The sequence below is a fragment of the Myripristis murdjan genome, chromosome 4 (assembly GCF_902150065.1).
Source record: "Myripristis murdjan chromosome 4, fMyrMur1.1, whole genome shotgun sequence".
Classification (NCBI taxonomy): domain Eukaryota; kingdom Metazoa; phylum Chordata; class Actinopteri; order Holocentriformes; family Holocentridae; genus Myripristis; species Myripristis murdjan.
This window is the reverse complement of record NC_043983.1, coordinates 6,641,140-6,665,256: the sequence shown is the minus strand read 5'-3', so window position 1 is coordinate 6,665,256 and position 24,117 is coordinate 6,641,140. Positions and strand designations below refer to the sequence as shown.

The following is a 24,117-nucleotide window of genomic DNA, read 5'->3' as shown; positions in this document are numbered from 1 at the left end:
TTGCACAATATCATTTAGAAGGCTGACACGTTTTCCCACCCATATTTACTTGTATTTGCAAGAGAAATATAACATACTTTGCTGTAGCAGATTTTATGTAACAAAGGATATGTCACTGTAATAAATTGAATTCTTTGTATACAAAAATCGGGATTGCTCGTATTTAATCTTGCTGTAAATACACATGCTGCAGTGACTTGTGTGATAAAATACATCTACACTCAGCGTCCACTTTATCAGCTCCACCTGCACAATCTAATGCAGTTCAGTGCAAACAGCTCTGCCATAAATTCTACCTTTTAACAAAGTTTATAATGTTCAGTTTTTGTTGACGTTGTAGAGAATGTGTTAATTCAATTCTATGTTTATTACTGAGGTTGTAGTTTGCAGAGGTCTTGTACTGGACTATATTATATCTATTATATATTATATTCTAATTTTTTGTCCTCCCTGTTTATATACACATGAGGGGGACAGAATAATGAAAACACCTCAATAAAATGCCGCCCAGTACAACAGCACCACTAACTATGAGCTCAATGCCAAACATAAAATTGAATGAACACCTTTATTACTGTGACAGAAGAAAACCTGAGCATTATAGGCATCAGAAAAGTCAACTTTATTGCACAACAGTTGGACTGAATGTGTATTCGATTGTGCAGGTGGACCTTATAGTGGTTGCTGAGAGTGTGTATTTGTATGTATATAAATATGCAATGGATTCTTTTCATCCAGAGTGCAGTACTTTGACCGCCTTCGTTTTTTGGCATGGGATGCCCCATTGGGAACATAACGTGAAACCTCTTGGCAGGCAGTACCAATACAACTCCAACAACTGAGCCACAGAACAACCTTAAAATACAAATGATTGCTCTTTTAAATCTTGTCATTTTCCAATCAGAGATTCCTCTCATATGTTTCCACTATTGCACATTTCTGTGAGGCTCTCCCGCTTGGTGCAGGTGAGGTGCACACACTGGCACCTGTAAACAGTGAGGAAAAACTTCACTTCCCATGGATCATTAGCGTCATGTGGGCGCAGGAAGCTCAAAGCGATGAAGACAGGCTAGTGGACTGTACTTGAGCAAATCGCTAATTTATCGGGTGTACACAAACACTTCGCCTGTTGTAAAATATCCCAGTCATTAGCAAACTCCGGTTCATCCGAGGGGTGTTTGTACTTTGGACGAACTCGCATCGTCAAGCAGGAAATCGTCTAAAATGAGGTGAGGTTCGCATTAGCCTACCCAGCTAACTTAGGCTTGTTAGCTTAATACCTAGAAGCAGCTAGCTAACATACTAGCTGCCGTCATTTAGCCTAATGTCATTTAAACACCAAACCGCGTTTGGCTCGGCTAGGTTTTGTTTATTGAATGTGTATATGGGATTTTTTTGGCCAAATTTTATTGACGTCTGCTATGTTTTAGGTTGGCTAACACCAGAGTGTTATTTCGGCTCGTCATTTTCAGAGGTTTCAACTGTCAATTCTTTGAACCCGAGCTTTGATTTGTTATGTTTTTGGCTCGCCATGTGTGTGTGTGTGTGTGTGTGTGTGTGTGTGTGTGTGTGTGTGTGTGTGTGTGTGTGTGTGTGTGTGTGTGTGTGTGTGTGTGTTGTTTTGCTTAACGTTACATAACTGTTATGTATGAACTGTTACTCCAGAAGACTCCTCCAGTGAATGCCCGACTTGGAGAGAAACGATGGTGCTGTCCAAACTGTCAACCCACTGAGCTCTCCGGGAGAAGACATCTAATGAAAAATTACTGCAACGTTACAAATTGTAAGGGGCTTTTCTTTTGGTGCAGATGGTTGCTGGGTCAGAGCTTGGACTAAAACTCACACAACTTCAGGGTCGTTGCTGGCTCTCCATCCTCTGGGCCCTGGGGTCTCTCTCAGGAAATGACTTAGGCGTTGCTCTGGTTGTTAATGCTTTTCAAACTGCCTACAGTAATGTTGCAGCAGCCAGTGATGAATCTTGCAGCTAAATCTGTCTCTGTGTGTGTGTGTGTGTGTGTATATATATTCTCTCAAGTGTGATTCACAAGTAGTGTGGAAAGAGAGCAAGACCCGGCTCTGTGAACAAGATGTGGGTCAGGGAATCCAAACAAGTGAAAATCCCTTTCGCTTGAATAATCAGACTAACAACATTTATACTATAGTGCGTGCTGCTTTACTGACTTTCTCCCAGGCGGCTAGAAAATAATCACAACTTTTGGCGGGCAGTTGCACATAAGCCACGTTTGAGGAGTTTCTTATTTCTGTAGTGTAATCTCTTGTAGGATTAATGCACATATTTAGACATGCACATAATGCTCCTACTTTTTCTACGATTAATGCACAAGTACGATCAATGCATCTATGTACACATAATGCCCGTACTTTTCTAAGGCACATATTTTTCTGTTTCTTATAGTTGAATTCTTCTCATGAGAATTTGAGCAACTGCAGTTGACCCAGTTTCCCCTCAGGGATCAAACAAGTATTTGTGACTCTGAGTCTGAATACTAATAACTGAAGGTCGGCTGATAGTGTATTTTTAAAGGCCGATATAATAATGATAGTTTGGGGCAGGAAAAAGCCGATAGCCGATCAGTCCACCCGATTGATTTCTAATTCAATATCAAGCTGAGGAGCCTGATACTGTAATGCAAGAAACAATTTGTCTGCACTGTTGAGCCTTACAGTAGGAATAATTGCACTATATTATTTTTGAGTTTTGAAGAATTAAGTTAATTATTGTAGAAGATTCTTTCATTATCGCTGACAGCACTTAAACTATTAGTTTATTCATATGTGAAACATTTAAGTTTCTTATTTGTGTCTCCTTTTCCTAAGGACAAAGAAATTTTTGTGTAACTGTTATGGTTAATTTTATTTCCTACCTGTCAGCCATCGGCCGCTATCAGAGCCAAGTTCTGCCCATACTAATTGTTGGTAAAATGTCCTATCGCTGATTTGCATTGCCCTGCTAAATTGCTTTGCATAAAACACAAAGCGGCTGTGGTGTGATGATTACCACGATTATGTTAACATGTTGTCTATTTAAATTCAATAACGCGATATCTAATGATGTTTTCCTCTCACTTTTCCCAGCTGGCATGGATGACAAGGCGAATGGTTCCGTTGACACCAAAAGGTATCGGAGCCTGTTATTGTAAGATGTGCGTTATTGAATGAGTTGGAAGAACATGTGTTAAATGGCTGTTACAGTACAACGTGCATGCATAGTAAATGTCCCATTCTGCGCGCTCCCGCAGCCCTGTGGAGAACGGCCAGCTGCCAGACCCGGCCAACTGGGGGGTAGCAGATGTCGTCAATTACTTCAAAGCAACAGGGTTTGAGGAGCAAGCCACTGCTTTTCAGGATCAGGTTAGATTTCTGCTTCATGTAACGTCAATAAAGCCATCCAAAAAAAAACAGAATGTCAAGCATTTCCCAATCCCTCTTGACAGGAAATCGACGGCAAGTCCCTGCTCCTGATGACACGTAATGATGTCCTGACGGGACTGTCAATAAAGCTGGGCCCGGCACTGAAGATCTACGAGTACCACGTGAAGCCGCTGCAAACTCAACACCTCAAGAGCAACGCCTCGTAGCACCACAGGCCGGCCCGACCACCCCCCCTACCCCCACCCCTCGATGACAATCAACGTGTCAGGAGACCCCAGGTTAGCTGCCGCTTCACAAAGACTCCTCTGGCCACAGTGGCACCTTAACGGGAAGACAGGAACGATTTGAATGCTGTATGTTTGTATAAGTGTGGACCCTAAAAGTGGGTTGTTCACGGGGTCCACTCAGCTGTTTACCCTTTCAGCCATTCTTATTTCTGCTGCTTGAAATATGTATTTTATGTTTTGTTTTTTATTTAAAAAGAAGGAATTCTGGGGAGGGTATTCTGCTGGTAGGATTTGTGAGCGTGTCTGTTTGTGTGTGTTTGTGCGTGCGAAGTGAATTGACCTATGTTGGTTTTAAAAAAAAAAAAAGTATTTGTATTTAAGATCATATTATATAGTTGAAAAATGTGTATGTTCCGTCGTATGTGAACACTTTGATACGTAAAGAAACTTATCTGATGCATCCCATTTTGCCCTAAGATCAGTTTTTATGCTCTAAACTGCACAGCTGAGTCTATAAGTTGTTCATAGCATGCTACAATGAAGCATCTCTGTTTTTCCCCAGACACGAGAAGCAGACTGAATGCTCCATTTTCCTGCACTCCTACTGTATCTAGGCTATAAGTTCTTGATATGGAATAAATTCATGTGTATAGACCGAATCTCATTCATATGTTCTTAACCTGTGGTGCTTTCAGCATTGTCTCAAAGACAAGTGTATTGAAGTGTGTGTATGACCAATGTATGTCCAACGTAACACTGGAGTTTGAATTTCTGAAGATTTGCAATAAACGGTGCTCTTTTCTCACCAAAGAACACTATTGTTTCACAAAATTATTTATAGGGGATTGCTTTTCATTAGTCATGTTTTATTGCACATTCACATTACGTGGTTTTGGATCATGGCTTTACAAATGGTAGTCGTTTAAGAGAGACTCATCGATGAAACAGTTGAGTTTGTGCCGCTGTCCTCACAGCTTGGCTAGCTGTCTCCTGCGCACTGTCCCTGTGATGTTGCCGGAGGGGTTATCCAGTGGCAGAAGAACCTATCAGGGGGAAAACGTGTTGATAATAATTATGCCATAACTAAACAAATCGAGATGAGTTGTCATAATACAATGTTTTTGGCACACGTACCTCGTCCTTGTTTGTTAGGCCCATTTTTGTCATGTCGATGGTGAAGTAATGCTCATTGGGCATGACGATCTCTATCTCATCCACCTGAAAGACAGTAGACGTATTATGCTTCATGTCACCTCACAGACAGCCTCACTCATTTCATTGATACCACACAGTGACTGTACTCATGTTTAAATGAGTGGCAGGTGTGAATGAAGCGTGCAAGTGTGAATGAAGGGGCTTATAATTCACTGTCTACATGTATTCACTGACTTCTGCTTTGTTTTGTTTTTCTCAACAGTTAAATTTGAAGTTTAACATCATCTCAACTCATTTCACAACATATGACTGTGGGGAAATGGAGTGTTTGTTGCTTTCGCGATGTGATCGGTAATCGTACCTCAGGAACTCGATCCAGGACCAGAACCTGTGTGTCGTAAAGGGTCTTTTGCACGGAGGGCGAGTACTCTCCGCGATCGTAGGGGCCAGCAAACTTCTCAATGATCGTCTCTTTAACACATTTCCTGCAAGGAGAGTTGTGTTCTTATCATTAGATGTAGGACGGACGGTTGTTTTTTTGTTGTTTTCAGGATTTTTTGAACATACAACACTGTTTTTTGAGCATTCTCACTTCTATTTTGTGTTCTTTCTTTAAAGCACAAAGAAAGACATCAGTTGCTTGCATTGCATCGCAGCACAGTGCACCCTGACACATGAGGAACTGCAGGATCTCACATTATAGGATGTGGTCAGCTTATACTGATAAGTTATTTCTTCTTTTATATCAGTTTCTCCTCTGTGACAGAATAGGAGCTCATCAAACTATTGATTCCACCATAGACATTTACTTCTACATTATTAACTTATTAATGTTTCATAAACACTTATTCAAATTACCATGCAGCGTCAAAGTTGACATTGTGAATCCTGTTGTAGCGCCACCTGGCGTAGACGGAGGTGCAGAAACACCTGTCCTTGGCTTCCTGCAGGGTAGTGAAGCGGTCTCGGAGGAAGCCCACAAACCCAGACTGGGTGGTCTTCAGCACCTTCATGTTCTTCACCCCGCTGTGGAGCACTGGGGCACCTGAGGGAGTCACACAGCTGGTGAGAATGCAAATGACCTTTATAAACACATCAGCACATCACAGGGCACCCTGGACGCCTGCAGGATGTACTCTCTGTGTAAAACGATGCATGTGAGCTCTAGTGTCTCTGTAGGAGCGGAGTTTATAATGAATTTCACTCGACAGTCATGTCAAACTGACTTCAAAAATGTGTAAAGTGTGTGTGTATATGTGTCCGTGTGCATGCGTGATCCTGTGTGTTTTCTGCTCACCATTCAGATTCTGTTCCACATCACAGAAGCGCCAAGCTTCTGGGCTGAAGATAAATGCATGAACATGCTCCGTTCCATTCTTAAAAATAAAACACACACAAAAAAAACACAACCCACAAGATATTATATTCCGCATCCTCTTTCACAAGTCTGTCATCACGCTCATCAGGGGAAAACCAGGTTTAAAAAAAAAACACAGGACCAGCAATATTTTATTTGCGAACTCATTGAAGTGCCTTTAAAGGCAACATATTGCTTTGATTTTAAAAGACGAGCAAAATCTGAGAAATCACCCACTATTCTTGTTTTCTTCAGCTATTCAAAAGAAAATAAGGATATGTAGTGCATAGTAAAGCAGGAGGAGTCACTGAATTAATTCTTTATTTTACCTTCTCCAGCCTCCTCCATGGAGCCTCCTCCATGTAAACCTTGGCTCTCAGCACATGGTTGAAAGAGGTGAGAAAGTGATGACAGATATCCAGGGAAAACTGCTCAATTGTCTTTATCTAAAGAGACACATAACACACACAAAAAAAAACAAAAAACAGTGTTATTAGTTGTTGAATGACATACTTTTAGTTTCACTTTCACCATAAAGTGCAGAGAGCGATCCGTGGTTATCAGTTCTGTAGCATCCTTAAACACAATATACTGTTCTCTTTCTTGGTTTACAGCATGTCCAAACATATAAAGACAGTAAGGCAAAGGTTTAAAACTGGTATCTGAGGTGTGGGGAGTTGGGCACAGGAATGGCCCCTAAAAAGAATCTTGAAAAAATGCCCTTTGCGAGTATTTTCTACTTTTCCTTCACACTGCTCTGGTTTTGAAACAGAGTTAAAAATCTACAAAGTTGCGCACAAGTAAAGCAAATACAACTTTACCCATGCTGTTGTGCTGTGTTAGCTGAGACAAAAATCCGAACAAGCAGGAATACAATGTGGGCTGGTTTTCCCTGTGCAGACTAAAACTAAACATCCACCCTGAACAGATTTTAAACAGGGAACTACAGCCAATTAGCACCATCGAGGTAGCATCTAATCCATTATTTCAATTAGGGCTCATTGTTGATCGGTAAATGAATCAGCTGTGGATGAGACATTTCATTTCATAATGAAAACCTGCAAGGAAAAACGTGATGGAGAACTCCTCAAGGCTGTAGAATTCATTCAGTTTACTTGCAAAATAAAAGTGTTTACAAAAGTTACTGTCAAATGAAGTTCTTTCCTTTTTGCTCAGCAGCTATGGGAAAAGTGCATGGTGCTCTACTTCAGTTTCACACACACACACACACACATGCTCAGCACCGCCCACAGCCGCAGTGATTGGCTGCTGGACAATCAAACAAATTCAATTGATTTTTTTTGGTGCCACTGCAGCTTAGAAATGAGCTGTGGAGTCTCAGTGGTTTAAAGCACTAGAATCCAGCCAGGACGTTTTGTTTGTGTCATCCCTCTCTCTTTCTTCATAATCTCTCCTGTCTTAACAAAAAATAGCTGTGAGAGGTTTCTGTACATTGGACTCCGTAATTCCCTGCTACACCCCTGTGGGTTGTTTCTGACTCAGCTCTTGCCAGCAGAGGTGGAGACGTACCCCCTTGAGTTTGGCCAGGCCGTGCACAGTGTTCTTGATGGTGTCGGTGGGGATGATGTCTGAGTTGTCTCCGGCTAGGTAGTCCTTCCGGGTTTTGAGCGTGAGCTGCACGTCAGCCTTCAGCTCGATGATGTAGTGCTGGCTGCCCTCCCTCCTGATGTACAGCACCTTCACCGTGTTTTTGCCGTAGCCTGTCCGCACAAACTCCACGTTCTGCACACAAACGCGTCAGGTCAGCAAGGACTCAAGGATCAGCAGAGCATATCAACAAAGTAATGACTGACAAATATATAAACTCTGATTTCATTTGCAGTGTGTGATGCTAGATATATAATGTCATTATGATAGTTATTTTAATTTGATAATTACTCCCCTTCCCCTTCTTGCTAAGAAATACGATTGGGGCTATTTGTGTTCAATCTGATTTCAATATTTATGCAGACTACTTGATTTTGTATTTTTACCTGAGCGTTCTGGATCTACACCCTTCAAACACTGGCACCAAAAGGCCTTAATGATGAATTACTTTTGAGCTGAGGTCTCGTGCATTCTTATTATAAGTTCCTCTTTTTTGCTTCTCTTTTTCTCTGTATTTAAACTATGTATTGCATCTGTTGCCATTTTTCTGACTGTAATCATTAGCCATTACCTTTTATTAGGACCTAATGTATTCAGTCACAACTTTTTATATATAAAAAATGTTTTGAGTGTTTTTGCTTGACTGTATCGTACAGTCTCTCCCTATGTGTATTGATACTGCCCTGATTGTATATTGATATTGAGTATGTGAATGTTTATATCAGATGTGTGTAAAAAGTGATTGCTTGGAGTCACACAGCCACTCCTATTTAAGATGGCCTCTTTTGTTGGCACAAACATTTGCTTGAAAAAGGTCTATGACCAAAACGTCGCAATAAACTCTTTGTTCTGGATGTTGGCCAGTGTGCGGGAATTTATCCTTCTATCTGAAGAAGGTGCATATTTTTAAGCATTTAAGTTTGGACATTTCTCAGTAAGAGTGCACTGCATCTAGTTTGAATTAAGGTGGCACGTCTTCCACTGGTTGCATTAGTACAGTCCTTTTCTGCAACATTCATCCATCCTTGTCACCTTTTGTTGACTTCAGTCTTAATGACGCTATTATTATATATATTATAATGGAAGACATCACAAGAAATCTGAAAAAATAAACATGGACAGATTTATGAGGATTATGCAACAGCTTTTTGGCTGTCTTCCAAAGGGATCATTGACAGCTATCTCAGAAGAGTAGTCTTAAGACACTGAAATCAAAACTTGCACTGAAACTGGAGAATATGACATTAGTAATGTTTCACTATCATGAGACGTGACCGTGAGCTTGTCCTCAGATAGACACTCCATGGTCATTGACCCCACCAATGAGACAAACGCATGTGCTGAATCATACACATAATTAGTCAAAAATAAATCGCCTGTTGTTTTTAGGACATTTCCTGCTATATTTATAACATGATGAAGTTGTTTACCTGAGCTGAAGCGCTTGCCATGATATCTGTCTTTCCTGGTCTCTCTCCCAGATGTTGCCCTCTGTCCTGTCTCTGACAACAGGTATCTTTCCAAATGGAGCAGGATTTTGTAGACAGGGCGGTGCTTGTGTATTTTGTCTTGCGCACACAGCGTTAGGCCAAGTTCAGTCATGAATTGTTAAGCCTAGACTTACAGGCTTAACAGGACAGACTTGTTAAATGTGAACATGTAAACAGTAATCACTGACTGTAGCATTTTAGTGGTGAATATCATCTGAGAGGTGCCTTAAGTCAATTTTGAGATGTAGCTTAACACTCTGTGTCAAGTGTTTCTGGTCATAGATCTGTAGAAATATTGTTTTTTGAAGCATATCATGGCCACTGTCATTCCTAATTATGTGTCAGTTGCACTATGTTGCACTATGCTGTCACTATGTTGACATTTGAGGACTGAAGAATTGCATTTTTCAGTGATTGGATGATGAGCGTTTTGTTCGGGAAATAGCTCAGAAACCCCCCTTTAGTGTCAATATACCTGGAAAACCAGACTTCCTCTGTATGGTCTCACTCTCTAGTTTGTGGTTGTAACATTTCATGAGGCTGTGATTATCCTAGAGGTCACTATAGGTCATTCTATACATTGACATCAAGTTTCAAATGGTCTCAATACAATGAAATGGCTCCTATGGAGGCTAACATCATCATACATGAATCAGTACACCATTTTACAACAGACCAAAAGAACACATGTGGACTGCAGGGTTTGTAGCCCAAACTGCATGGCATTAGCATGAGGTGGGCATGTCTGCAAAGGGGAGAGCCGTGGCTGCCCAGAGAACCCATTTTCATTCAGAGATCTGGAGGTCAGAGGTCAAGGGACCCCGCTGGAAAAAGCCATGCCAGTTTTTCCCTCACCCTTGCCAGCAACCTAGCATGACATACAGGTATCAGTGGATTCCTTAAGTATCTAGTTTCATATGATATCAGTATCACTCTAGCTGTAAAACCAGGCCTGCTGCTGCCTCTAAAAGACAATACGTAGACAATAGACCTGATGAGCAAAGAATTCATTCATTCTTGTTGAGACTTGGATTTTTCGTGGACTGGAGGCCAGCCAATTAGAGGGAGTTTTTTTTTTCTCTTGATGGGAAATTTTGTGGGATATTGTCTGGTTAACTAGAAACGCTGCAGGCTGAAACATGCAGCAAGAGAGGGAAGGGAATTTGTTGACACATTGAGCCATCCAGTGCCATTCCTGGGAATTGGTCAGAGTATCTACGTATTGATGAGAACAAAGCTGAGCTGTTCTCCTTCCTGGCAACTTGTGTTACATCCCCTTCCACTGAGAAACAGGTAATCAGCACTCATGATGCTGCTTGCCTTTACTGGTTGTGACACTGTGTCATCATTTGGAGGCAGGGGCAAGAAGACGACATGGGATACATGGAAGAACTTCAGTGATGTGACTCGTGCCTTCTGTGCCTTGGCCACCACACCAGACACCGTAGATGACTGGATGGATCCTCTTGAGTGATTTGTGGTTTTGCTGAATGACCGCACTAGCAGCTAGGAATCACAGAAGCAGCTGTTCACCCAGAAAGGTAGAACGATTGGTAGACTCCCCCCCAACACAAGCAGTACTACATACAAAGAGGGCAGCCTACCAAGCTGGTCACTGCTGGGGACAGGCCATGGTTGCAGTCCCTGAACTTCCCTCCCCAGGTGACTGGGGGTGGAAGAGGAAGGACACAGAATGAATGAATGAATGAATGAATGAATGAATGAATGAATGAATAATTTAACCCACTTTTTTACACCTGTAAAATGTGTCATGTGACAACAAAGTTGCTGCTGATTCTGACAGGTGGATGGGAAGTTGACTGGACCACACGACCAGAAGCAAGCCTGGCATGTTGCGACCTCCTCCACTGTGGCTGCAAAAAGGTGCTGTGGAAGATGCAAATGTGCCAAAGCAGCACTTCAGTGCACTGCCCTTTGCTACTGTGGTGGACTGTGTCATCATACACAACTTTGTGTTGTCACACTTTCTTTCCTCTTTGGCTTTATTATAAATGCCTTTAGGCTAAATGGTATCCTGTCTCTGTGCTGCTGTATAGTTCCACTTTGGCCATTGCCATAACACACATGCATTTCATGGCATATCTGTCAACATCTTAGAAAACATGTACAGTATTATACTCTACCGAAATACATATTTTGATGGTCTATTATTTAATTAACTGAATGGCGGAAATATGTAGTTAGGTAGTTGATAGCATGTTTTAAATAGTACCACTGTATTCCTCATCCTTGAAAATGTAGGATTCGCCACCAGGATCAAGATCCTAGGTGGTCTAGAACCTGAGTTACAGGTAAAATCACAGCAGGTGGCAGCCATTTTGAAAAATGGTTGCCACGGTTACCACGGGACAAATCTGTGATGGCCCTATAGCCAAAAATGATCCTTAGGGCACGCTCTAACAGTGTGCCAGATTTCATGCTTGTATCGTGAAGTGCACGATTTTTTGCATAGCCGCTGGACTAACAAGAGAATGTCATTAAGAATACATTTTTTTGATGTGATCTCATCATCTCAATTGGTATTTTGCTGTTTTATGTTATAATTAATCTTGTGTTTTTCATGTTTAATTGCTGTTGAGCACTCTCTCATGTTACTGTGTTACTATCTACAGTGTGTTTTACTATCATACCTTTTTGTGAATTTGTTTTTCATGTATCGTGTCAAGTATTTTTTGAAGTATTGTGTGCATGGCATGTAGTTTCACTTATTTACCTGCTAATATAAAAAATTGAAACAAACATCTTATTTGATCGATTTACATCAATGTTAAAAAATAGAAACCAAAGTAAAAAGAAATTGAAAAAGACTTTCATTTCAGTGTGGTTCAAACTTGTCACACTTCCTTTAAAGCTGTAAGGTTTGCCTTTTTTGTCTTGGGTGTGTAACCACAGGGTTTCCAGTTCAGTGCTTCAGCCAGTACTAGAAGACTGTGGTGTGAATGTATGCCACAATAAAAAAAAAAAAAACCTGAAGATGTACAGTGCTGAAAAAGGAAAACCCATCCCTGTATAAACAAAGAAAAAAACAAATAGTTTCAAGGTATTGGTGCACTGATCAAGAGGAGGCTGTGAACCCTCCTACCACTGATGATATTATCAACACCAATGATCCCCTAAATGAAAACCTGTGGTGCCTAAAAGATGTTCCCCTATCATGTGACCACATCTTATGACTTCCTGTGTGTCTCTCCAGCCAGCTGTGCTGGGTTCACTTTTAAAGCTGCTCAGCTACGAAACAAAAGATTTCAAAATCCCTTTTCTGTTCACTGCTTTGCTCACTCTGGCTGACACAGTGCTACACGATGTCCGCACGCTTCACTTTGGGCTTCCACATTATTGTGTTTTTATGCTGCACAGCGAATGGTGCACAGATTTCCTGTAGAAATGAGGCTGGTGAGCCTGTTGATTGGTGAGTTTATTTCATGAATTAAAATATGCTAACATACATACATACAACTTTAAATATCAAATCTGTGCAGAAAATTACTTATTAGTTCCTTATTTATTACTTAAATTACTTTCCTTAAATGAGTGCATTTAAAATACCCTTCAATACTAGACACACTCTCTCTTGAATACAGTAGAAAAATTAACATTTCTCTCTTACTGCGGCAGGTTTATTATCTACAAGCTGCCCAAGTATAAGATTGGAGGCACTGGCAGTGGAGTGGACTACATGTACCTGGACTCCTCGGCAGGGAGCTGGCAGAGGAGTAAATTCCTGGTTAACACCAGCCAAGGGGCCATAGGAAACACACTGAACCAGCTTTACATGGGACACGCTTACAAGGTGACACTGTGCGCCCTCTTTCCATGTGAAATTTATAAGCTCACTGTGATATATTCTTTAGATGGATACTGCCATAGTAATACAAGAGAGACTCTTGTATTTCTAATCATGCTGTTTCTGGTTCAGGTTTCCATGTAGACACAAACATGTTTTGAGGAACTGTCATGGCAAAGCTGAAACTGGAAATGAATTTGCTTCCCCAGCCCCATTAAGTCAATAACAAAGTCCCTCCACATAATGTTGCATTTGTGATACAAGCATTGCATGGTTTTTCAGTGAGTGCAAGGTCAGTGAAGTGATCAGGAACATGCAAAAGATGGAAAGAGGAGGGAAAACAGCAAAATCTCTTAAGGAATTAAATAGAACTGTATAACCAGAATTAGAATTAATGGTGCATGCTACACTCTTCTGTATCTAGTATCACAATGGATCTAAGTTTTTAACATCATTGTGTCACGCTTGACAACTGTTTGTATATTACAAGTGCAAATGCTTTGAAAAATGAAAAGTTGGCAAACTAAACTAAGCTTACTTCCTTTAGTCTAACAGCTCAGTCTATGCCCTCTACAACGATGCACCACCGGACGTGAAATACCAAAAAGGATATGGACATACTAAAGGTACTGAATATGCTCTTATTATTATTTTCTTTCTTTTTTTTTTTTTTTCTTTTTTTTTAGATTGATCAGTGCTTATAGTGGCTGTCCATTGTGCCCTTAGCATTCTATAGTTGAAGATTATACCTCACAAGAACAAATATCCCAATATCTAAAGAGACAGTGGTTTTATAACTATGTAATATGCGATATGTGCTTATGTGTGCACTGACATTGAACAGCAATATTTTCCCTTTGCCAGATATTTTGGTGCAGTTCACAATCTTCTCAAAACCTGGAAATGATTACATTAAATTTCCATAATTTTCCAGGCCAGTCAGACCTATACAGGAATGCTAATTTAACTTGTCCCGCTCTGTTGTACTCAGAGAGAGGGCGACTGAGGATATACCAGGAGACTGAGGATATACCTGAGGACTGAGGATATACCACACACACCTTGTGTGTGTGTGTTTCTTTTTGCAATCTTATGCACTCAGTGACCTGTGTATATTATGGGTATCTGACACTGGGCCACATGCTGCAACATTCTCTGACAATTCTTTTATATTTTCTCTTATTTTCCTGATAATAAGAGAGGTTAACTTCAGATTCACTAAACGTTCTTAACAATCCAAAGCTGCCACCAGGCGTGCTGAATGATGGATCCCACCTGTTCATAAACTGGAGGTGTGGGTCTGAGCATTTATTATTAGTATAAGGAAACAGCCCCTAAATACTAACATTAGTTCAGCTGTTGTGCCCTTTGCAAACTATGCTGACACAAGCCCAAGACGTGGAGGTGCCACCAAACAGCAGCTGAGCTGATTGTGATTTTGCAGTTTGTGCTGAGCCAGCTCAAATTTCCCCTCTTGGAAAAATAAAGTTCCAGACTGAACATTTTACATTCTGGAGCATCAGAACTGGCATTGTACAAGAGTCAAAAAGCTATGGTTAAAAAAAAAAAACTGTGAAAGTCGTCACAACGCAGGTCGTACATTTGCTGAAATAAAATGAAAACGGTTCAGTGTTAAAATGGAGACCAAAAACACACACTACCCAAGCGGAGCGCTGCATGGTGACAACGCGGGGCGGGGCAGTTTCTGAAGCCACGACACCGTCAGAGATACAGTTCTTCTGTAGAAATACTCTAAAATTCATGTATGCATATATAGTCTGTAGGCTTTTTTTGCTGTTATTTCAACAAGCTCTCAAATGTCTACATCCAAATATTCTCATTTTAATAATTTAATCCTTATAATTACTCTAAAACATAAAATCGAAATATCTACATACGATTATGCCTTGACATTTCATGCATTTGTCTCCATATGTTGGACAAGCAATTTGTGGACTGTGACAAAGAGTACGCTGTTTCTTATCTTGGCGAGTGTGCTTTTGACCACCAGTCAACTTTTCTCTTACATAAGAGGAAAGCAAAAATAAGAAGGTACTGGCGAATCCCAGAAACCAATGGGTACTCACAAAACGACAAGAAGTCGCGGATACAAACAAAACTAAGGGGACAGTTATTCGTATCTCGCTTCCTGCATCTGGACCATCATACGTATACTGTATTTGCGTTCCAGCTTTGTGGAATACAGATTGCCATATGATACAATGATTTTGCAGAACAGAGCAGATCAATACGGTTTTGGTGTCAGGGGGAGGAAACGGGGCAAAGAGCATCCCTGTGATAACCGCTGTTGACTCTGGATCACTGACCAACCTGAAATGACTTTGATGGAAAGCACGCAGGCACTGTGTGTGTGTGCATGTGTGTATGTGCTCACGTATATTGGTGTGTGTGTGTGTGTGTGTGTGTGTCCTGCAGGGATGCTGTTCTTTGACCACTCTCAGGGTTTCTGGTTGTCCCACAGCATTCCCCATTTCCCCTCATTCCCGGAGAGGGGCTACCTTTACCCCTCCTCTGGTAAAGTCTACGGCCAGACAGCTCTCTGCATGACCTATGAGTACGGCCAGTTCCCCCTCATCGGTGAGTGAATGCTCATGAAGCAACAGCCCTTGACTTACTGCACCTCAGTGCCCACTCCTGTCCAACTTCCTCTTACAAAATCCTGTGTTTGCTGAAAAACATCTTTACACACTGATGGACCAAGGCCATCAGTAACTCCTATGCCTGTTTTTATGTAATATGCGCAATGCAGTGATGCCACATAAACACCACTGTGCAATGGATCAGGCGATTAATTTTTCCAGTGATGTCATGAAATTCTCACGTGAGAATTCAAGTGGTTCAGACCAATCGGTGTCCCATTGGCAATACATGGGTGGATTATGTGTGATGATAGCAAGCTTACTTTACTTTTAAATTGGCAATATATAATTTTCCAACCCTTTTAGGTAACATTTAAACACAGAAATTTTCCAGACTCATTTTGATTGTGGCTACTAGTAATATTGCCATGTAGCCTCTGAATAAATAGTCCAGTGTATCATTTAGTATTCTCTCATGTATTTCATTTTGTCTGCTTTCTGACGGATGCTCCTTTCCCTCCAGTGCAGCAGATGGTGTACCTTTACCCACGTCTCTATAACTGCTCTGTGCCTGCTCCATTTTTGGCTGATCTGGCGCTGCTGGCCCAGTTATGCAAGGGCTCCAAACCGCCACTGGCCTCCACGAGGAGAAGGCAAGAGCTTGTCTCAGCCCGAGGGGAGAAGTTTGTCAGCTTCGCCAAATCAGAGCGCTTTGTGGATGGTAAGGTATTCCTCATGCGCTTGCGGGTCATTTGCATTTTCGATGTTAATGCCATTAAGTTCCTGTTTCAGTGCCAGACAAAATATTTTGACATTTGCCCTAAAATGAGTAGCACAAAAAATTGCAGAAAATTTTACAGCACAATTAAACAGTTAGGTTAGTCAACAAGTCCACAAAATTTTAGAACTTTGTGAAAGTGTCTGCTGTCTTATTACACAATTTACACAAAACAATGAAATGTGCAAGCACAGGCCACTAACCAACACTTCTCCAAAACTAGTAAATTAGATGATATCAGCAAAATATACTCTCAAACATAAAATTTTGTTTATTGTTTTTTTTTCTTTTATTTAAGTGTCATGCTTCAATTTCAGAAGCCCAGCCCGTATGGACTTATAAGACACTGCTGTACACATTACAAACCATGCTCAAACATACAACAACAACAAAAAAAAAAAAAACGCATCAGAATAAATCAGGAATACAAAGTCAAATCCAAATCCAGGCACATCCAAAATATGCCCCTCAGGTTATGCATTAATTAAACAAAAATATGCTGCCCTCTATTCCAGGCCTTAGAAATAAAATTTGCAGTGTTAAATACTTCAGCATTAAAGAGCCATTTCAGTTTCTGGCCATCATCGACCCAGAATAGCTCAGGTTTTTGGTTTTGCATGGCCTCAAATAAAGGAACCCTCAAGTCATCATACAGGGTGCAATAAAACATAAAATGAAATTCATTTTCAACATCTTTTAAATCACAGACGTTACAAATCGTTACATTACAAATTCTTTATTTATTTATTTGATTCATTTATCTATATATATGTATCCATTCATTCATTTATTTATTTGAATTTATTTTATTTTACCAATAAGTATTTTTTTGGTGATTTAGGTGACATGTGCCAAGGGATCAGGATCACTGCTGTGTTGCACATGTCACTTGTCAGTCAAACAGTGTCTCCAGTGCAGTGATGTCTTCTCCCCTTGATTTTCTCTTGAGGTAGTCTGAGTTGCTTGAACTGGCAATCTTTTTTTTTTTTGTCCTCTTTCTTTGTCGCTGCTCGTGTGAACTAGCCGCCTCTTTCTTTTATTCATCATCACTTCAGCATCACTTCCTGTGCAGCAGAGGGTTTTTCCCAGTAAAGACCCGACAGACACAGGTGTTCAGAGCTGGAAATGTAGAAGCTCTCATGAACCGTTTGAATGTTGAACCACTTTTTACGATCAGTCAGTCACAGTTAGGGAGCAGAACATGTGCTCGAATAACCCAAAGAGCCTCACCCGGCACAGGTCTTTATGTTTAAACCGTGTTTTATGATAATGAAAGTGCTATATAAACTATAACTCACTGTTGTCCATGCAGATATCTATGCAGGCTGGGTGGCACAGGTCCTGGACACCGACCTGCTGGTGGAGACCTGGCAGAGAGACCACGAGCTGCCCTCCAACTGCTCCCTCCCCAAACACACCATGAACGTCAGGAGGGTGCGGCTGCCCGGCCCGGTCCTGTTCCAGTCCCACGACGACCACTCAAAGTGGTGTGTGTCCTGGGCTTATGAGGACCAGCTCACCTGCCTGGGGGATATGAACAGGGAGAGGACCCAGGCGTGGCGTTCTGGAGGACTGGTGTGCTCCCGCGACCCGGTCATTTACAAGGCCTTCCGACAGGCCGTGGACTGGTACATCGGCTGCAAGTGACAGAGCAAGGCACAATACATGAGAGAGGAGCACTCTAACTATGGAACTGTGGGCTCATTTTGAAAAACAGCATGTCAGGTGCAAGCACTTGACACACACCCATGACAGTTTTCCTGTAGTCACACCTGGGCTGAGGAACTCTATATAGCCAGCAAATTCAGGAACAACAACCACAATGGCCTTAATTAAGCAAGCAGGCCATCTGCTTTTTTTTTTTTTTTTTTTTTTGCAAACTGCAAAAAAAAAAAAAAAAAGAAAAAAAAAGAAAATGAAAAATCCCCCAATTATGTATTCAAACTGAAAACAGCCCCATGTTCCTTCAACATAAAAAGAGGAACAACATCCATACCTGTGGTTAGAATATTAACAAAAATATATAATCTGATGGTGAAGTTATGAAATGGTGTTCATGGACAAGTGTGTGAGATTGTGAGAGTTCCATGGTAAAAATGTGTGTGCATGTGTGGGTGTGTATACATGCTTGTGTGTGTGAGAGAGAGGGAGGGGCATCTTTACCCTGAACAATCTTATTTTGTGATTTTATTGTGTCGTGTGAAGAATGAAGAATTAGGAAATATGAGGTGACCACATCTCAATTAATAAAGATGCAAAATTCAAGCTCATTGCAGTTGTTATTACTAAATCCGATTTACCAAACACTTCGCCCTATCATCAGCCATCGTGCCCCCCACTGTAAGAGCCAGAGATACTTGTGTAGCGGGTTCCTTACTGGTCCACTGCAGAACTGTTTGGGGTAAAGAGCATGGCCTAGTGGTTACAGAGAATGTCTAATGACTTATATGGGCTGGAATCAGTACACAGGCACTGTTCTGTTTGGGGTCTCTTGTGGGGAAATAAATATGTATATATACGTGTGTGTTTGTGTGTGTGTATGTGTGTGTTTTTCAAGGAAGATTTCCCTCAGATGTTCCTAATTGTAGAACCCCTGATGGTTCCTTGTGGAGCCTTTTCTTCGTACAGTGCCTGTTTACATATGATGTCTGACTTGTGAACGTTGCCGTGCAGTGAGACATCGCTCTCCTTTCCCATCAGAATGAGCTGAACACAACGCTGCATCAAGAACAGCACCAGACATTTATAAACCCTGGGTTGTGTCATACACTGTGAACTTCCTGGATTCCTCCCCAGGGCTGTGGCCTTTGGGGGTCTCGCCTGCTTCCTGCTCCTCCTCAGCAACTCCTCCAACATTTCATGTGTGCACAGCACTGGCAGACATCAGCTCAAGTAAAGGGCTGAGAGAGCTCGTATATGCTCACTGAGGGCTATTTTGCCTGACCTATCTCTGGTAGGTTATCTGCTGCCTTCATGGGGGAACAGGTCTCTGTTGCAGGCCTATTGCAGTAAAATATGTTTAAAAAAAAAAAAAAAAAAAAAAAACAAGGAGAAAAACAGAGGAGAAAAAATCTACAGAAACTGATTTACAGAAACAAATAGAAATTTAATATAAAGGCAGAAAGACAATAATAAAACATATGTTGATATCCCTAAAAGCCCCAAGGATGATAGAAGGGAAAGAGTAAGTTTTTAGCCTGGACACTGTCAGTAACAGCAACAGAAAACACACAGTCGCCTTTACGCAAGTACATGACCCAGATGTGGAATTATATGAATGGCCAGCTAACCACTTTATTTTGATATGCTCAAACAAAATTTACAAGCTTATTGCAGGAAAGAGCAGCTACAATTATCATTCTTCTAAGAATAATTATGTCGGCTATGTAGGCTGAGACAAATGCGGTCGCTTGAATACTTTTTAATACCTAAAAACATGCAGTATTGTTAACCCATTCAGAGCCTAGTTATGTTCCAAACACACAAGAATTATAATGGTAATGGTAGATTTTAAATGCACTCATAGTAAAAATGACAATAACTAGTTTTAAAATACTTTTTTTCTGTAAAAGCATGAGTTTACTTATTTTTCATCAATGCATATCAGTGAATAAAGTGGTTCTTTAAAACACATTGCATATATATACTGAGCAAAAAAAAAAAAAGTTCTGCATCGCTTTTTCAGTCTATAATTTCTCCCCTTTATTTATACCCAATAGTGTTGTATCTTATACCATTGTAAAGCCTGATTCGTCCTCTTTCTAATGAGATACAACTTGTAAGGATCCTGCATTTCTGGAATGAGTGACACTGGTAATTGTGTGGGAAGCAACCTTTTTTTTTTTTTTTTTTTTTTTTTTGAGAAAATCCCCTGCAATATTTTCTCAGTTGATCATTTCTCCCATGTAACAATACCGATTGATGTTGTCTTTTATACTGTTTGAAAGCCTGATTAGTCCCCTTTTCAATGAGAAATAAGTTGTAAGGATTGTCAGTTGATTGATATGACCAACATGGCTAAACATGGCTTATTTTAACAAATATATTGATAAAAAAAAATGCAGTGAAAGAGAAATTATCTATGTAATCCAAGACCTCACAGCATCCATGGATTCCACTCATAATTAATAGCTCTGTATAAAGACGTTTAGGAATGAGGAACGATTAAGTAGATGTAATTTTATGAGCGTGCAGGTTTGGCTGGATGTGAGATACAAAATAGAGGCTGAACCAATGGACTGTGATTTATTAAAGCAGTGGAGGAAGAAGCTGGAGATCTCACAGTAAAAACTGAAAACAGGACGGAAACATGTGGCTGGGATAGTGGGATATATTTATAGAGTGTTTAAAATTTTGGTTAACTATTAAGAAGTGAGATGTCTGTAAATGGATTGTTTTGCTCCTGTTGTTTTAACTGTTAAACTATTTTAATACAATATGTGTAATGACAGCTACTGAATAAAATGTTTGTTATCACTGGTAAGTAATCATGTGGTAACATGATTGGTAAGTAATTATGTTATCAATTCAATAAAGAAGCAGTGTCACATCACAAATGAGAACAAAGATAATTGCGGCTTTACATTTTGGCAAATAATGGCAATGAGACGTACAATTGCTCCTTATTGTAATTCAGTTTTTTTAAAAATAAGATTACCTCTTTTTTTTCATCATATGCCTGATTAAATTTGAATAAAACCTGTCTTTTCTTAATTTGATTTTATAACTTTAAGGCTTACAGTTTGGCCTGATGGTGGCGCCAGAGAAGTCATAGGGTCACCAAAATCATTAAGGAACTTTTTCCAGGAGTCATAAAGGTGGAAAGCAACTTTTAAAAGACATGAAAACGGCATTTGAGTTATCACATTCACAGCCAGAATCTGCAGCGGCAATCCATAATGTCCTCAACATCTTTATTTTGAGGATATAATAATAATAACAGTTCTTATTATGTTTGTTTTACAGGACAATGTGGTGATTCCTTACAGGTGGTGGGATCTGCTGGGGTGTGTGAGAGCTGATGTGAAATGCAGAAATGATCTAGGAAACAAGGTGGACTGGCTGGTGGAGATTTTGAGCTCTGAAAACTGTCACTATAGGGGATATTGTTCTTCATAGCAAACCACATCCTTTCCACCGCCCCTCGCTCTGTGAACTGGTGAAGCCAACCTTTTTAAATGACAGTCATGTCAAGTACCAAGGTAGCAGCCCATTCTAAACAAGATAATGTACAATGTCAGCACACTGGTTTTTAGGATAACAGAAATGATTTTTGCTTTGTATCACTAGTGAGTTTCCTATGCTTCAAAACAATGATGCTGGATCTCTTCCTTCTCTATCTGTAGCACCTCGGCTGCTAACTTCACTGATCCAGCTTCTCTGAGCGCTCGCATGAAAATAGTAGGTCTAGTAGTGAAAGGTAGTCGAATGCTGACATTCATTTTAGCTCCGTGTTGGCCTGATGAGGATTTCTTTGTCTTAATAACTAACAGAATCTCAGTTTCAGCTGTCAAACCTATGTGACTGTTACAAATTTTGAAAAAGATGAAAGTTTTTTTTTCCTAAATTCTCCAAAACAGTCATTTGGATATAACTCCACTTCTGCCCCCCGGCACCCTGGGACTTTTGATGCACCTACAAACCAGTTATATGTTTAGTCAGGGCCATCCTCATTTTGTGTGAGCACTACTTGTTTCAAAGCAGAGCTTAGCAAATCCTGAACCACCAGGTTTAGGATTTAGCCCCAGGAGATCAGCCATTAGTGCAGGCCATTAGAGGACCGAGCCCGTACGACATAGAGCCCAGATCAGATGAGCTGAAACAGCAACGTATGAACTGCAAGTCCAGCACAGGAAACAAGGGCGATTCCACATATACTTTGTGATATTTTAATGTTATAAAATGCCAAAAAAAAAAAAAAAAAAAAAAAAAAATTGCACATAGTAACATAGCAACGTAAGATGCACAAACTACAAACTGCTGGTGTTGGCTTCTCTCTACATTGCTAGGTATATTTTCTGCAAGTTGCCCCTTACAGAGGGCAGTGGTTTGAAATATCACTGTCAAGTCAGTGGATTGTAAAACTTCCTAAGCATTACATAATAGTTGATGTTTTGCTGTTTTTCTTCTAAAAGGGGTTGTGATGTTGGGCAAAAACACTGGAGTTTGGTTGAAACACAGTACACCAAAGTTTCCTGGGACAGACATGAGACATTTCGGGCCTAATACTGGAAACCCGAATGCCCAAACATTCATCTGTATGACCTACTCCTATGAGCAATTCAAAAACATCAGTACGTTAATGCCAGTTATATCGTCTGATTGTTCTGCCTATGCTGTCGCACTTTGCCAATGCTATTTGCTGATAGTGATAATGTTGCAACTAAAACTTTTCCCCCTTAATTCTCAGCTTTGCAGCACAAGTATATCCATAATTTTTCTTTTGAAAAACATATCCCAAGCATAGCGAGGGCTATGGTGGAGAGTTTAGGAAAATGGACCAACAACACCACCTGGGGAATTTCGCCCTGGGAATTAAAGGTGTAACTTCTTTTAAATATTTGATGTTATGACTGATGAGGCACACAGACCCATTACTGAAAGGAGGACAGAGACTTGATTCCAAAATAAAAGCTTGCAAGAAAATAATTTCAAGGAGATGCAGGGACAGGAGCTGTTGATGAAAAGAAAGGAAAGGATTAATAATCAAAATAACTACCGAAAACCAGTAGAAGGAATAATATTATTACTTTATTATAGTTACACTAAAAAGGGCCTCAACTTTAAAACTATGCTTGTGTATGCTTGTCTTGTCCATTTTTCAGCTGAGTGGAATTGAGATCAGGTGAAATGCAGGTGAAACAAAAAGCCAGACAAATTGGGTGTGGCCCTGCCCATCCCCTCTTTGAAGAATTTAAAAAACTACCCTCAATTCTATAGAGCCGCTGCAGCGTTTGAAGAAAAAAAAAAAAAAAAACATCTTTCATACCCAGTGCCATAACTCTGCTCATCTAGTTAACACTGTTCGCACTGGAGCCATGTCTGTCGTCTGCACTCTGCATGTTGTGTTTTGATTATTATATGGATTGTGATTTGCTGCGACGTGTTTTATCCAACTTGTGAAGCTGAGGGCACATTTCCACATCTATAGGCAATAAAGATTATTATCTATTATCTATCATATCCAGCCTCCAGATCTATTTCAATGTTTCACTGTCTAATCAGATCTACTCTTCTATATCCAGTGCAGATTTTCATTGTCAGTAACACAGCATTGGGTTTCCTGTGCACATGTAGATGTTTATTCTGGTCTCCTTCTCAGACACAGTGGATCAGTCTGAGTGGTGTGTGACTGATGTATTGAAGTCCACTGATGGCTGGACCTGCACTGCTGATATGAACAGCGAGGAGAATTTGAAGCCTCTCCTGACGAGACGCCGCATGCTCAAATGAAGGAACTCTAAAACTCCAGACAGTGATTATCTCTTACAACTGTTGGCATTATGACATTTTAAACCAGAAATCATGTTTTGGTGTTTTTGAACTGTGTGCTTTTGTGGCCCTCTAAATAATGTACCTTTAATCACTGAGAGACTGCAACATACTGTATATATGCAGCAGCCAAAATGATTGTTTTTAACATGAAGATTTTTAATACTAAGTGAATGTTGTCCTTCAGATGTAATCCTCTTTGTTAAAAAATAT

General features: G+C 40.4%; 3 protein-coding genes across 5 annotated transcripts; 2 read left to right on the top strand and 1 right to left on the bottom strand.

Moving 5' to 3' along the window:
• The first annotated feature begins 1,009 nt into the window (after nucleotides 1-1,009).
• samd13 (sterile alpha motif domain containing 13) lies at nucleotides 1,010-4,435 on the top strand. 3 transcript variants are annotated; one of them, XM_030050387.1, is made up of 5 exons: nucleotides 1,010-1,229; nucleotides 1,669-1,783; nucleotides 3,097-3,139; nucleotides 3,261-3,372; nucleotides 3,456-4,435. In XM_030050387.1, exons 2-5 carry the CDS (start codon nucleotides 1,756-1,758, stop codon nucleotides 3,597-3,599), a joined length of 327 nt encoding a protein of 108 aa, XP_029906247.1. In that variant the 5' UTR covers nucleotides 1,010-1,229; nucleotides 1,669-1,755; the 3' UTR covers nucleotides 3,600-4,435. The 3 variants fall into 3 exon arrangements, with proteins under 3 accessions (XP_029906247.1, XP_029906246.1, XP_029906248.1); XM_030050386.1 differs by having other exon boundaries at nucleotides 1,666-1,783; XM_030050388.1 differs by lacking the exons at nucleotides 1,010-1,229; nucleotides 1,669-1,783 and having other exon boundaries at nucleotides 3,097-3,164.
• A 36-nt stretch (nucleotides 4,436-4,471) lies between these two features.
• uox (urate oxidase) lies at nucleotides 4,472-9,244 on the bottom strand. The gene is made up of 8 exons (XM_030049884.1): nucleotides 9,171-9,244; nucleotides 7,663-7,875; nucleotides 6,462-6,578; nucleotides 6,073-6,151; nucleotides 5,634-5,820; nucleotides 5,137-5,260; nucleotides 4,755-4,838; nucleotides 4,472-4,663 (listed from the first exon to the last, which is right to left on the bottom strand). Exons 1-8 carry the CDS (start codon nucleotides 9,189-9,191, stop codon nucleotides 4,589-4,591), a joined length of 900 nt encoding a protein of 299 aa, XP_029905744.1. The 5' UTR covers nucleotides 9,192-9,244; the 3' UTR covers nucleotides 4,472-4,588.
• A 3,295-nt stretch (nucleotides 9,245-12,539) lies between these two features.
• On the top strand, nucleotides 12,540-18,213 carry dnase2b (deoxyribonuclease II beta). The gene is made up of 6 exons (XM_030049909.1): nucleotides 12,540-12,660; nucleotides 12,867-13,041; nucleotides 13,583-13,661; nucleotides 15,472-15,633; nucleotides 16,159-16,356; nucleotides 17,726-18,213. Exons 1-6 carry the CDS (start codon nucleotides 12,554-12,556, stop codon nucleotides 18,058-18,060), a joined length of 1,056 nt encoding a protein of 351 aa, XP_029905769.1. The 5' UTR covers nucleotides 12,540-12,553; the 3' UTR covers nucleotides 18,061-18,213.
• Nucleotides 18,214-24,117: the final 5,904 nt, after the last annotated feature.